The 14845-nt window shown below is 53.9% G+C and overlaps 1 protein-coding gene across 2 annotated transcripts in view; it reads right to left on the bottom strand.

The window, feature by feature from the left end:
* Positions 1 to 14313, bottom strand: part of Limk1 (LIM domain kinase 1) — a 33427-nt gene extending 19114 nt beyond the window's left edge. Inside the window, exons 1-2 of one of the 2 annotated variants that reach the window (XM_021646678.2) lie at positions 14018 to 14313; positions 12410 to 12506 (exon numbers count right to left, since the gene is read on the bottom strand). In XM_021646678.2, the coding sequence (XP_021502353.1) occupies positions 12410 to 12506; positions 14018 to 14072 (152 nt within the window). In that variant the 5' untranslated portion in view covers positions 14073 to 14313. Of the gene's footprint in view, positions 1 to 3496; positions 3584 to 12409; positions 12507 to 14017 lie in introns of those variants that run through there. The other variant, XM_060382229.1, reaches the window with a different exon arrangement.
* Positions 14314 to 14845: the final 532 nt, after the last annotated feature.

Raw genomic sequence — 14845 nt, 5'->3', positions numbered from 1 at the left:
AGGCCATACCTGCCCAAAACATTATTATAGTGTGTGTGAGGCTGTGAGCCACAGTGTGTATCTGGAGGCCATAGGACGACTCTGAGGACTCACTTCTCTCCGTGGACTCTGACCTAAGTTCTGGGATTGAACTCCGTTCATCAGGCTTGTGGGGCAAGTCTCTTTAGCAGCGAGACCACCTAGCTAAAGCTAGCCCCTACAAGTCTTTACTGTTTTGGTTTTTGAGACACGGTCTCTCTATTGCCCTGGCTGTCCTAAAACTCTCAGTGTAGGCCATGCGTGCCTTGAACTCACAGGGGTCTGCCCGCTCCTTCCCCTTTACTGCTGGGATTAAAGGGGCCACCATGCCCAGCAACCTCTCTAAGCCCTTTCAGTGCGCAGCCCGTACATTTCAGTTTTGCCTAGACAGGCTAAAGGATGTGGTTCACCTGCTAGCCTCAGAGGTGAGAAGAGTTTCTAATCTGGGCCCCTGCCTCCTCACGCAAGAAAGCTGGCTTAGAAGGAAGGCGACTTGTTCTTGGTCACCAGCCAGCTAGATGGAGGAACAGAGGCTGCAGCAGGGAGAGCACAAGCAAACCACAGGCCTCACGCTAATGGACTAGCTGGCTTTCTCCTACAGGCTCCTCTGGCAGCTCAGGTATCTATAATCCTTTAGAGCTGAGAGACCTGAATGTCAGCACCTTCCAGCTTTAGTGCTCGAGAAGAGACAGGTAGATCTATGGGCATTCAAGACTAGACTGCAGGCCAGTCAGGGTCTCACTGCAAGAAAACACCGGCTCAAAACAACGAAACGAACCAACCAAACAAATCGAGATCCTCAAGGGGAGAGCTGTAAAACACTGCCCAGGCCCTGCAAAGTTCTTCTGTCTCCTTATGATACAAAGCAGGCACTGGGCTCAGGACGCAGAGACAGGACCCTGCCAGCGGAGATGAAGGATGCTATAACATCCCAAAGCTCAGCAGGCCTCAGGCCTTCACAGGGACACCCAGAGATCCGCCACCACCTACCATTAACTTCATGCCCCTGCCCTCCCTCAGCCCAGGGTCATCAAAGCCAGCAGTCCACCTTAGGGAACCAGGGAGGCTGGGGTCGGGGCTGAAGGGCAGATGGAGAGACATGGCGTCTTTGCCTGTAAACTAGGTGTCTGGCTTCTCCTAGTCAAGCACCCTGGTGCACTGGGGACTCTCCTGTAAGCCTGTGGGGATCTGGAGAGCTGGCTCTAGGGTTCTGTGTGCCGAGATATACCCGGGCCAGGATGCACACCAGGGCAGACTACAGGCTGCAGATGCAGCACGCTCTGCTTATGAGTCACACGGGGCCAGGAGGAACTGGGCTGTCCTGGGACCAATGCAGGAGAGAATAGGTGGGTGAGACGGTTCCTTTCCCTCCCCCAACACTAGTGGCTTGCTAGAACTGGAACTGAGAATAGGACATGGTAGAGAGTGGCATGACAGCCGGTGGGACACTGTCCCTTTAAGAAGATCCCAGCTTGTTTCCCATTGTCTGGGTGTCTGGCCTTCAGGGAGGGGCTCCTGCTAGGGAGCACAAAATGTCAGGGTTTAGTTTTAAGTGGGTGGAGGGGTGCACCCAGGGGAGGAACTTGATGAGGTGTCCCTTGGGGGAGTCAGAGAGAGCAGAGGCGGAGAGAATGAGTGCAGGGCGTAAGTCATGACGTCATGCCCACTCTCCCAACTCTCCTGGCAACAGGCCAGGGCAGACAACAGTAGGGGAGGCTGGGGCAGTGGGAGGTGCCTCTGAATGTGAGTGCCCTAGTATGCCACTCTGAGGGTCTTTAAATCTAGTAACGGATGCCACGAGGGGACCTCACAGTGCCAAGAGGCAGCGCAGAGCCTATCCTTTCAGGAAGACCCCCTAGTCCTACACATCAGTGCCTTGCTTCCTGTCCCATGCCTGGTTGCAGGGGTCTGCCCATCACTTCCGGTTTCATGCTAGAGTAAGCAGGGCCTCTGCATGCCTGCTCTCCCTATGGGTGTGGGCTCAGGAGCAGCTACAGCCCACCCCGGGAGAGAAAGCGCTTCAGTTCCTCAGGTAGGAAACTCCCTGGCTCCTCTTCCACCCACTCATTCATCACCGACACAGCGTGCTCCTTCTGAGCAGCCGCCGCAGAGCAGCCTGACCATGACTTGCTCACAGGCTCTTCCCCAGCACATCCCCCACCAGGTCACTACTTCCTAGAAGCCTCTCCCAGCCCTCACAGCAGCAGCCCGAAGCCTCTGCAAAAAGACCCTCAGGAGGGCGCCGATCCCACCCAGCACCCTTAGCACCGCTTAGGGCTTAGGCAACCTCTGTGTCTGCTCCCCACACTCCTTCATTCTCTATCGAGAAAGGGTTTCATAAGCACAGGCTGGCCTTCTTGAACTCAATGTGTAGCAGAGGATGACCTTGAACTCCTGATCCTACTTCTAACACAAGGGTGCTAGGATTACAGGTGTGTGCCTTCTAGCTCAGTTTATCCAGTGCCGGGGATGGAACCCAAGGATTCATGCATGCCAGGCAAGCATTTTACATTCCTCAGCTACATCCCCAGTGGAACCTGGAGTTCCCCATCCTCCTGCCTCCACCTCCCCAGTGCTGGGATAACAGGTGTGTCCCACTATGCTTGGCTTCTGTCTGTTCAGATTGGCTAACGCTTCATTTGGCCTCAGGATGTAGGCAAAGGTGTGGTGCCGGCCCTGGGCTTCAAAAGACCTTTGCTGATGGAAGGCACAAGGGAATGTCTGACCCTGTCTAGCCCCCGTAATCCTCAGCCCACATCTACATAGGAACCAGAGAAGGGAGGAGGAGGAACCACCAGCCTGGTTCTCCAAAAGCACAGAGAAGGGCACGTGGCTCTGGCCTCTCAGTCAGAACGCCCCGGGGCGCTAGCCCCACCACCATTAACAGTGGAGGTGGTGGCGTATGCCTGTAATCCCAGGACTTGGGAGGTGAAGGCAGGAGGATCAAGTCTTAGGTTGTTCTGGGCTACACAGCAGTTTAAGGTCAGCTTGGATATAAAATCCTATCTCAAAAAGAGTCCTTCCAGTCACGAGAGGTGGGCACCACTAGATGGGGCCTAGAGCTGGCCAAGGGGAACCAGGTTAAAACTCCTGAGGACACTGTCGCTCATCTTCGCTAGCAGAGCCAGGCTGGGGCAGCAGAGGACAGGACCCTGGGGAGGAGGGACAGGTGGGGCTCTGTGGCAAGGGAGACTGAGCTAAGCTTCGGAGTGACAGGTATGAGATTCATCCCTCCTCATTCAAGGACACAAGGGGGACAGAGTAAAAAGTTGGGGGACCAGGCTGATTGGGAGAAGGTACCATGTGGTCCAAAAGCTCAGTAGCAGCCTGTTTCCTCCATGGCCGGCAGATCTGACTAGAGTTTCAGTTCTGCCCTACAGCCATTCCCAGGACGGGCCTGTCCTTTAAGTCTCCTCCGTCTCCAGCCCCAGCCTCTAAACCAGGGACCTGGGTCAGCAGGGAAGGGCCTTCCACTTACTTAGCCCCACGGAGGTAGCAGATCCTTCTTAGGGCCAGGGCTGGCAGCATCCTCTGCAGCTATGCCAGGAAACTCTGGTGGCCTGCAGGAGCCCATGGGTGGCGTGGCCAGAATTTCCCCACCTACTTTAGGGGCTCAGGATTGGAGGCTGCAGGGGGTAGGGCCTGTGTGGCCACACCACAGGGGAGGAGGCAGCATTGAGGGTGAGGAAGGCCTCTTTCTCAGCCTGTGATAGGAAGCAGCCAAAGTGCCTTCAGCTTGGGCTTCAGTGGAGGTAGAACAGGACAGATCTAGGCTCTGGTCGGGCAGAAGTCAGCAAGGAGTGGCTCCCATCCTGACTGCCGGCAGACAGGTGGGCAGGGAAGGACTTGGGCTCTGACTGTAAGTATGAAGTTGGAAAACAAGGGATGTAGGTTAGGACTACAGGCAGAGAAGTGAGGAGGGAGTGGTATAGGCTATGACCCCAGGTAAGAAGGTAAGAAAGAAGGATCTAGATTCTGACTCTATGAGAAGGGAGGGAGCTGGGCTCTGACTGTCTTGCAAGGAAGGTGGGAGGGGCCCTAACTATGGACAGGGAGAAGGATGTAGGCGATTACAATTAGGGAGGTGGGGAAGGATCCGAGTTCTAGCTCCCTACTCTACCCCTGGTCCTCTGCACCTGGAGAAATTCCCTTGTGTCCTGGGTGTGTCTTGGCTTCTTCCTGGACAAAGGCACTGAGTGCTTGGGCCTCTCTAGGGAGAAGAACAAGCCCCCAGAGCAGCTGTCTCTTCCGATGCTGTCTCCAAGGGAAAAAAAGGCCAACTCCCCGTGGTTAGCCGAGCCTCCTTACACGGGAGACTCCTTGAATGAAAGCTTTCTCCCAGCTGAGGCTCACTACCAGCCCACGGCCCATTCACCATTCCTTGCTGAGGGCTCCCCCACCCGTCCTCTAGGGAGATCACCCAGGGTACAAGGGCTCTAGGAATTGTGCACCGAAGGCTTCTGGGAAAAGGACCCTGCAGGCATGGCACACAGAGGCAGCAGCTGGGCCCAGGAAGCCTGGACCTCTGGCCTGGTTCTAATTTTCGGGGAGGCAGAGGCAATAGAAGTGCAGCAGTGCGGCACAGACAGGGTCCCAGGGAGATGGTGAACCTCTGGGGCATGCTCTTATGCTCTGTACTGTCAGCAGGGAGCAGCTCCAGGCAGCATGTGTCCTGGCTCAGCAGAGCCCCCATCACAGCACCTACAGCTTCCCCTGGCACATCAGCCTGGGATTTCCTCCAGGCCAGGGGCAAAGCCACTGCAGGGAACTCAGAGCTCAGGTCGGAGGACTCAGAGGTACACAGAGGAACTTCCTGCAGGCTTCTCCAGTTCCCTCTTGGCCAGTGGTTCTCAACCCCCTTAACACCGACACCCTTTAATACGGTTCCTCATGTTGTGGTGACACCCCATTCACCATAACATTATTTTCGTGCTACCTCGTAACTGTAATTTTGCTACTGTTATGAGTCGTCATGTAAATACTTGATATATGCAACCCCCAAAGATTTGAAAACCCATGGCTTAAGAACTGCTGCCCTAGACAAACATCGATGCCGCCTGAAGGCTGGGCCATGGTCTAGTCCCAGGGCTTCTGCCGGTTCTTCATGAGGTCCTAGGTTGAATCCCTCCTGCTCTCCCTCCCTCCAAACAAGACTAACAAGACTGTTGAGACGGCTTGGCAAGGAAAGCCAACCCTGTCGGCTTGAATTCGGTCCCTGAGACCCACATGGTGGAAGCGAAAGGGTTAGACTAACTTTGTAACCTATATGTCTTCTAAAGCCTATAGTTTTGAGTTTTAGGTCCAGGTTAAGCTAAAGCCTCTTAGTACCTTTCCAGAGAGTGAAGGAATGTGACCCTATCTGTGAGGACAGATATAAAAAAAGGGGCAAGCAAGCAATGACCTTCACTCAGCAAAAGGAGGACCAGACCCTTGTCCTTGAGATAGCGTTTCTTAGCAACGAACCTAGACTTCTTCTGAGTAGCTTTTGACCTCCAGCCAAAAGTCTGTAGCCCCTAATCTTCAAGGATGAGCTAACCACCCCCACCTTAAATTGCAGCTGCATCCACACTTGGCAGGACTGGCCAAGCTTGAGCACCTAAGACTAACCAATTATCTTACTTTATAGCTTCCTCATTCAATCCTAAATTGCCAAAACTGCAACTTCAAATTTCCCGCAATTTTTCTTTTAAAAACCTAAAGGCCTTTGTCTCCCGGTGCCACTCTTTGCTGACCAGCAGGGGTGACCCCATTGTACAATGGTTAATAAACCTCTTGCTTTTGCAACGAGTCTTGGTCTGGGGGAGTTTCTGGGAAGGGTGCGATTGAACTCCTGAGCTGTGAGACCCCAGGTCTTACAGAAGGACAGAATAAACCCCCACAAGTTGTCCTCTCATCTCCACATATACACAGTGAATGAACGTGCAGGGCAAGTGAGCTATTCCCAGGCGATAGCCCCAGTCTCCCCAACCTCCTTCACATCAACAGGAAGGAGGGTTGAGGGCTTGGCCAGCAAGCCCAAGGCTCAGGGTTTGGTACTCAACACTGGGTGGGGTGGTGGGGAGGGGAGATGGGACCCCACAAGGCCGGATGACTCTACACCAGCCCCACCGCATGTCAGTCCTGCCAAGGGGGCTTTGCGGACTCCCACATCCCACGTCAGTGCCTCTAGACACGCGCTCCTCCCTCACTTCCTTCCACTCTGGACGTAACTGTCACCTCCTTGGAATGCTGTCTCTAGCCTCTGACACTGCACTGATGTCTTCTCCAGCTTTCCTGCAGGAGCCTGTATCTGGGAAGGGGCAGGACAGAGTTGCAAGTACACACAGTTACAGAGTGCAGGCTTTGCAGTCAGGCCACATGGAGTCCTTGAACACGTAGGTGACCTCTGAGCTTGTTTCCTCATAAGTCACACTGCTTCAATACACAGCACTTGGCTTGCAGGCTGTCCTGAGGGGGCCTGTACAGGACAGGTGCTCAGGAGCATCTGACTCAGGGACCCCAGGGTGTTCCACCTGGAAGAGCATGCAGAAAGGCATGAAAGGCGGGGCGTGTGACAACTCCTAAAGCCACTGCTCCTACCTCGTGACCAAGAAGCAGGCCGTCCAGGCTTGTCACACATCCCTCTTGCCTTAGCAGCTTTAATGAGGGCAAAGGGAACAAGGTCTCAATGTCAAGAAGAGGTTTATGGCATTGAAGATGGAGCCTTAGGTGTCCTGTGGAGAGGCAGGCTGCCTGTGAGCCATGCGCCCAGGGCAGCTGGGATGGGTCTACGAGCTCTTTTCCACAGTGTCAGTTTTACCCAGCTATGGTGGTTGCTGGCTGAACCACACCACACTGGGCCAGGACATGGGAAGTAGGGATCCAGGTCCTGACTGTAGACGAGGAGGTAGGGAAGGAGAAATCCGGGCTCTGACTATGATATGGGAGCTGTGGGTCTCACTGCTTTCCTCTGTGTGCCCTTCCTCCCCGTGGGGCCCTGTGTCCCCCTACTTCAGAGAAAGCTCACCATGCTCTCTCCCTACAGGCGCCACATGGGTCTCAGCCCTCTCTTGGCAGTATGGACTGAGCTGTCCAAAGCCAGGGACCTTGCCTCCCTTTTGTGCTACCACATGGTGGCTACACTTGGGGCTCCCTCATGCCTTCCTTCCCTGCCTGTCCCAGGGACCCCCAGAGATAATTTCTTAATTCCTTTTGGCCCTACTGAAAATCTAACTACTACCCAAGTGCCAGGCATAACTAACCTGTCCTCAACTCTACTGACAATGGATACTCTCTCCCCAGTGCAGATCTGCTGCTCCTCAGCACCCTTGAAGGAGCCCATTCAACTCTGAAGAGATCCATAACATGCAAGAGATGGTCAGATCCCACCTCAAGCAGTGACAGCCTTCCCTGAAGTGCTTGCTGTGGCTGAATCCCCATTTCTCACGTGAAAATAGACAGATACCATACCCTGGAGGATGGCTGCGGTGCAGACCGGAGTAGCATAGAGAGATGGCTCACCAGTGAACTGCTTACCTCACAAGCCTGAGACCCGAGTTCACATCCCCAGCACCCATGCCAAGCTGCAAACAACGGTGCTGAAGTGTGGACACAGGAGGACCTTAGGGGTTCAGCGGCTGGCCAATCTAGCTGGATGGCAAGCTCTAGCTTCAAAGGGATACCCTATCTTGAAGGGTAAGGTGGAGGATGGCAAGATGGCCCGGGGGTAAAGGCAACCACCGCCAAGCCTGACAACCTGAGTTTGAGTCCCAATACTTACAGTGATGGGGAAAAAGAAGTGATTCCCACAAGCTAACCTCTGATAACAACTTGTCCACATGCACACTATAGCATACACATACATACACTTAAAAAGAACATTACATAAAATTTCTTTTGCAGGAGCTGGAGAAATGTCTCAGCGGTTAAAAGCACTGGCTGCTCTTCCAGAGGTTCTGAGTTCATTTCCCAACACCCATATGGAGGCTCCCAACCCTCTGTAACTCCCGTTCCAGGGGACCCACCGCCCTCCATGGGTAGCCTCTTCTGACCTCTGTGGGCACTAAGCACATGCGGAGCAGACATGTGGGCACGCCAAGTACGTACACACATAAAGCTTTAAAAACTGGTTAAAAACTGCCTTCACGATATGTGGGTAAGTTTTGTCGAAACATAAATGAATTGGCTGTTTATTCAGGCTTGAGCCGCATTCCCAAGGTCCTACACGGTACACATGCAAATATTCCACAATCCAACGTCTCACAAAGTCCCACATGCTTGCGATCCCAAACATATGAAGCTGTATCTGCAGTGACACATCACTCATCACTCAGCATGCCTTCTCTTTTCTTCCATCCTCCCTCCCTTCCTCTCTTTTTCTCCAGTGCTTACTATGATCAGATCCCAGAGCCTTACCACAGCTAGACAATATACCACCAGGCTCCATCCCCAGCCCTTGGAGTTTTGAGACACTCCTGGTGTGCAACCTAGACCTGCCCTCAAATTTGGATCTTCATGCCCAGTGCTAGGATTACAGGCATGGACCATCCTAGCCAGCTGCCAGTGCTCTCTCTCTCTCTCTCTCTCTGCACCCAGCTATGGTGTGCAAATGGATAAGCTGTTGTGAGAGGTTAGCTTGTGGGAATCGATTCTTTCTTCCCATCATTGTAAGCACTGGGACTCAAACTCAGGTTGGCAGGTGCATATGAGTGTAGGACACACAGAGGCCAAAAGAGGGCACTGCATTCCCTGGAGCTGGAATTACAGGTGGTGGTGAGTTACTCAAGCCAGAAGCAGGGGAATCACAGTCTGGGCCTCTGAAAGAGCAGCAAACAATCTCCAGCCCATTCTATAGTATTTGTAATCTGAAGTATTTTAAAGTGTGCCCGTGATTTTCTGTTGTTGTTTTGTTTTCGAGATAGGATTTCTCTGTGTAGCTCTAGCTGTCCTGGACTGGACTTGTAAACCAGGCTGTCCATGAACTCAAAGAGATCGCCTGCCTCTGGCATTACAGGTGTCCTCCGCCACCACCGGGTGTGTGCCTATGTTCTGATTATGACTTGTCATAATAGGCCTAGCCTGGAACTTTCCATTGGTGGAATCATGCTGATAGCTACATTTCGGGGAGGTTTTAAAATTTTTGAAACAGTGTCTTATGTAGTTCAGATTGTGTTGTTCAGATTGTAGTCTTGACCTCACTGTGTGGCTCAAGATGCCCTTGAATTCCTGATTCAAGTCTCCTGTTTCTACCTCAGGAATTCTGACACTATAAGCACGCAATCATGCCTGTGTTGAGACTGAACCCAGAGCTGTGTGCATGCTAAGCAAGTACTCCACTCCTCCACGAACTGACCTTCAGCCCAGCCCTGATTTGGCAAGCATTTCAAACTAGGGATTTGCAACTTGCACTTCCCAAAGACCCGCCACCCCTTGGGTGCGTGTGTGTGCAGGTAATACTCATGCCTATATGCATGTCTGTGAAGGCCAAAAGTCAAGCCTGGGTGTGTGTGTGTGTGCAGGTAATACTCATGCCTGTATGCATGTATGTGAAGGTCAAAAGTCAAGCCCAGGTGTTGCTCCTCAGAGACAGGGTCTGTCACCAGGACCTGGGTCTGGCTGACAGCTAAGCTGGCTAGCCAGTGAGCCCGAAAAATTTGCTGGTGTGTCTACCTGCTGTGTGAGATGAAAACATTCCATCCTGCAGAGCCTGAAGCAGAATGGAAACTGACTCCGAATAGCTTCAGGAAGTCCCTGCAACTGACAAAATCCAGTAGGGCCCTTCCCCACCAGAGTAAGCAACAAAAGCTCAGAGTCCCTCTTAGAAGGGCAGCCGCAAGCTGCAAGGAAGACGCTCAGACCAGACCAGCTGCCTCAAAGCAGCAGGAGCCAGCCAAGCTGCCTGAAGCGGTTAAGACCAGTTATATCGGCTGGAAAGGACACTCTCTAGCCTGATGAGCTGCCTGCAGGCTGGGCAGTGACTCCAGGTTCCCAGCTTTGTGGGCTGTCACCCATGCTGGGCTTCGGTGATGCAGCTGTCTTTGAGTCAATTCTCCTTCTGAAAATCACCCCTCACCCATATTCCTGGAAGTAACTCCAGTAAGAGTTTCACCAAGTGGGACTTTGGTGGTATCTGTATATGGTCTGTCGCGGGTTCCCTCTCTGTGCTAAGTAGACCTACAGCGAAGTTTTCTCACACCCCACCTCCTCAGCGATGTAGGTTCCAGCTGCACTGACTCCCTGGCCCCATGTAACCCCTTCCACCTCAGAGCTCCTCCCTCCTCAGTCACTATCAGACTAATGAGTCAGACCCCTGACCTACTAGGACAGTCTCGTCCTGCCAAGTTGTGCCATCTGCCCACTGAGATGGCAATCTTCAACAAACAGCACGCTCCCCAGCTGTCCGCTGCCTCTCTATTGTCTTCAGAGGGGCCTAATCCTGGCATTCAATGCCCACACCAACTCAACTTGAACTTGGTCTCCTAACTGCATCCCTTGACTCAGCCCGTTTCATCACTGGTAGTTCCCACAGCCTCGTCTCCCTGCATGAAAAGCTCTTCTGTGCATCAGGATCCCCTTGTGGGCCTGTAGGAGAGACCCTCTTCTGAGCACATGCTTTGAATCCCAGGATGTGTTACCTGCCACTGAACCTCTCTGTGCCCCAACTTTTCTCTGGGAGACGTAACTAGTAGCTAACTACACAAAGTGTTCAGATTCCTGCTAAGTGTTAGGAAACGTTGCCTCAGTCTTTTCTGTTTGAGGCAGGGTCTCATATAGCTCAGGGCGGCCTTGAACTTGGGGCATAGCACGAGGTTGTCTTGCGTATCTTTCCTCTCTGCTTCCTGGGATGTTCCTAATGGGCCCTGGGCCAACTCTGGGTGCCTACTGCTTTACTGAGTCTTTGCCCACAGCCTCATTCTGTGTGTTTCTGGACATCAGGGCTATTTTCATTGCCTGACACATCTTTACAGGCAGCTGTGGCCTAGGGACAGCGGCTAGGCTTCTCCTGAGAGCTGATGTGCCTTTTCCTTCCCCTACGGCAGGAGAGCTCAAGGAAGCTAAGGCAAACATCTGCCCTCTTCTGCTTGTTCTCTCCCTGCTGTGGGTTCCTCGTGGTAAATTCCACCAGCCTCCGATGGAAAAATTGCATCTGAGGGCTTGGAGAGATGGTTCAGCTGGTAAAGTGTTTGTCACACAAGCATGGGGATGAGTCCAGATCCCCTAAAACTCATAAAAAAAATCTGGACACATTGGTGTGCACCTGTGACTCTAGCGCTGAGGTTGAAGGGGACAATGTGGAGACAGGAGGACCCCGGGGTCTCATGCCAGATTCAATGAGAAACTCTGACTCAAACACTACAGTGGAGGGCAACAGAGAAAACCACTTGCCATCTACCTCTGACCTCCACATGCATGTATAAGAGTCTATAATCTCCACACACATGCACATGAACACACAATTACATCTGAACACGTATAAACTTTTTTCTTTATTTTTCCATAAACAGTATAGGGTAACTATTGACATAGTCCATATATTACCTTAAATGTAAGTTTTCTAAGGTTGTTTGAGACAGAGTTTCTTGTAGCCTACCCAGGCTGGCCTTGAACTTACCAAGAAGCCAAGGATGATCTTAAGACTTCTAATCTTCCTGCTTCTCTCTCCTGGGTGCTGGGCTTACAGGCATGAGTCACATGTCTTGTTTATGTTGTGCTGGGGATCAAACCTAAGGTTTCATGAATGCTCTGTAAGCCCTCTATCTACCAACTGATACATTCTCAACCCCTATGTAGGATTTAAAGTCTACTAGACAAGCTGGGGCATAGTGGCACATCTCTGTAGTTTTAGCTACTGGGGAGGCTGAGGCAGGCAAACTGCTGATTCCTGGAAATTCTAGGCCAGCCTCGACTATAAGACCCTATTTTTGAAACCACACAAAAGGGAGTCTGGGGAGACAGTTGAATGGGCAGAGGTGCTTGCTGGGAAAGCCTGACAACTTGAGTTTGGTCCCTTATAAAAAGCTAGAGGTAGTGGCAAGAGTCTATAATCTCAGCACTCTGGCTTCTAGATGGAGAAGGAGACAGGATAATCAGCTCTCAGACCTGCTAGCCTGAATTAGCAGCGCAATGACAGAAAGCAACCGGGTAGACTGGCCTTGACAAGGTGGAAAGAGAGAACTGACTCGCCAAATTTGTCCTCTGACTTCTTAATGTGCTCCTAAAAAGAACACGCAACCCCACAATGTAACAATAACGGCAATGACATATATCACAGAACAAACAAACTCCTTGTTTTAAAAAGGGAAACCGAGGCCACAGACCCACCGGAGGTAACAGTCAAGGACAGCACCAGGAGAAAGATCCAGCCCACAGGGAGGCCTTGCTGAGGCCCCACCCTTCGGCCAGCCAGTCTTACCTGAAGCAGTCTGCATGCCAGTCAGCACTGAGGGCCTGGAGGTACTGGCCGTCATAGATCCTCTGGCCACAGCTTGCACACACAGGCAACTCGCTTCCTGCATGGGGTAGAAAACCAAGTCAGAGCCGTTCTTAACGGCGAAGTTTGCTGGGGGTCTACCTGCTCTGAGTATTCCGGAACCTTTCTACACAGGATGGGTGCTCACTCTGCCAAGCGAGAGAATGAAAGATACAAATCTCAGAGTCCTGCTTGGACACCAAGTCACCAAACCTCTCTGGGCCCCTCTGGGACATGTAGAGGAGAGGAGAGGTGCTCCTTTCAGCGATGGCAAGTGTATACGGGGAAGAAGAAAACAATTTAGGGTGACACTCTCTGCCCGCAGAGCAGGGATGGAAGGGGCAACTGCCTGGCAGAGCTAGGCTGGTCCATCCTAGGCTCAAAGTAGCAGGGTCAGAAACCTAAAGGCGATAGCCCTTGTCGACCCTTGATGAGGGGCCAGGGCTGCCAAGCCAGGCCCTCTGACAATTCCTGAAGGCAGCCACTGTACTTGCTTAGTCATCCCCAGGACCTTGAGCCCCTAGAGCTGGTGAGCCCTGCCAAATTGCCTTGGCCTGCTTCTCTCCCGTCTACAGTCCCTGAAACCTCAGCCCCTGAGAGGGGACCTCTCTCCCTGACACACAGTCATGCTCTACAGCAACTGCCTTCCCCTCTACAAGTACCCAAGCACACAAAGTAGTGTGCTGTAGTTTCGAGGTGGGCCTGTGCCCCAAACAGGGTTTCATGGACATGTGTGAGTGGGAGACAGGGAGGCTGGATGGATTAGAACCTGTCTTTGACCAGATGAACCTGCTGTGGGGGCTTTGAAAACGAAACCTAGGAAAGATCCCAGTCCCTGATCCAGGCTGAAGAAATCTGAGAGGCCTCTGAACCTCAACTGTAGTGCGGGCCTGGGACCATGAGGCAGAGGAGGTTAGGACTCTAGCCAAGACTGATTAAATACTAGGGTTGGTGCAGGGAAAGGGGGATCATGGTATGACGGTAGTGGCGGTGGTGTATCTCTGCAGTATGCGGTCACCGGATCCAGTGTGCACAGCTCTCCTGTGCTCCCCTCTCCCCGTGCCACTAGTCCCCCGATTCAACTAGTCTCCAACAGAAGGAGAAACTGAGTCCCTGGGTGTCAGTGACTGACTGGTTCAAGGTCAGAAAGCCCCGCAAACGTGGGTCTGCGTCCCAGATCCAGGCTTGTTGCGGTTTAGTTCTCCCGGGTCAGGGCTGGATCAAAGGGTGCCCCCCCCCCGCTCCCCCGCCGCCGCCAGACATCGAGGACCAGGGGACAGAGAACTAGTCAAGGCAGAGGTGATGGATGAACAGTAACCTGGGAGATGGGTAAGGAAGGATGGGATAGGAGAAGAGGGGCTTCCTTCATCCTTGAGAGCAGCTCATCCTGGGGCCCAGGAAGGGAGAAAGAGGGTGGGAGGGTGACAGAGAACAGGCCTGCGGGCTTCTGGAGGGCAGGCGCATCCCTAGGAGGCAGGGGCGCGGCCTCACCGCAGCTGGGGCCCCGCAGATACTCCCCGCTCCCTTCCCCCGACCCCCAGCCCGGCGCACCTTCCTCTCCCATACGTTCTTCCCTCCAGGTGCAACAAAGTAGCGTCAACCTCATGCACTCGGCGGGGGGCGGGGACCGCCGGCAACCGGCGGGGCACCGGAGAGCTGGGGCCGGGCCCGCGAGCTCGCCCGCCGCCGGCCAGAGAAGGCGGGAGGCGGGGAGCGCGGGGCCGGAGCCCAGCACTCTGCTCCGGGGTCGGCGATTCTGCCGCGCTGCACTCCCACACCCGGCTTGGGGACACCGGCTCCGCGCTACCGCGCCTCACGAGCGCGAAGGGGCGGGCCGGGGCGGACCTGCGAGCTGCGGCAGGGGCGGGGCGCGTGCGACGCGGCCGGCTGGAACTGCCCCTGCGCGGCTCCGCCTCCACAGCTGTAGCCACGCCCCTCAGGGACGGACCCTCCCTCTGCTGGCTGACAAGCGGCCTGCGGACACCGCCAGTTGGAACTATCACGGCGAGGCTCCGCCCCCTTCCGCAATAACCACGCCCCTCGGGCGACAACACCGCCCCGGAGTGGTAACCACGTCCTCTCGGCTGGAGCCACGCCCTCTGCAGGCTTGCCAGCTGTGGCATTGGCGGAATTGTTCTGGCTCCGCACCGCACCTCCTCGCAGGAAGCCACGCCCCCTCAATGACAGCCACGCCCTCCGGGGGGTGAGTGAGGCCTGTGAGCAGCGGAAGGGGTGGGCATTGCGTGGAGCTGTAGGCCGAAGCTGCCTCTGCGCGGCTCCTCCCCTTCGGCGGGAGTCACGCCCTTCTAAGTTTCGCCCCGGGCAGCACAGCTGGCGCTGCTGAATTTTCCCTGCCAGGTCCACAACAAAACCCGCCCC

Source organism: Meriones unguiculatus, chromosome 4 (genome assembly GCF_030254825.1).
Source record: "Meriones unguiculatus strain TT.TT164.6M chromosome 4, Bangor_MerUng_6.1, whole genome shotgun sequence".
NCBI classification, from domain to species: Eukaryota; Metazoa; Chordata; class Mammalia; order Rodentia; family Muridae; genus Meriones; species Meriones unguiculatus.
Note: the sequence above shows the minus strand (reverse complement) of the source record. Positions and strands in the feature narration are given on the sequence as shown.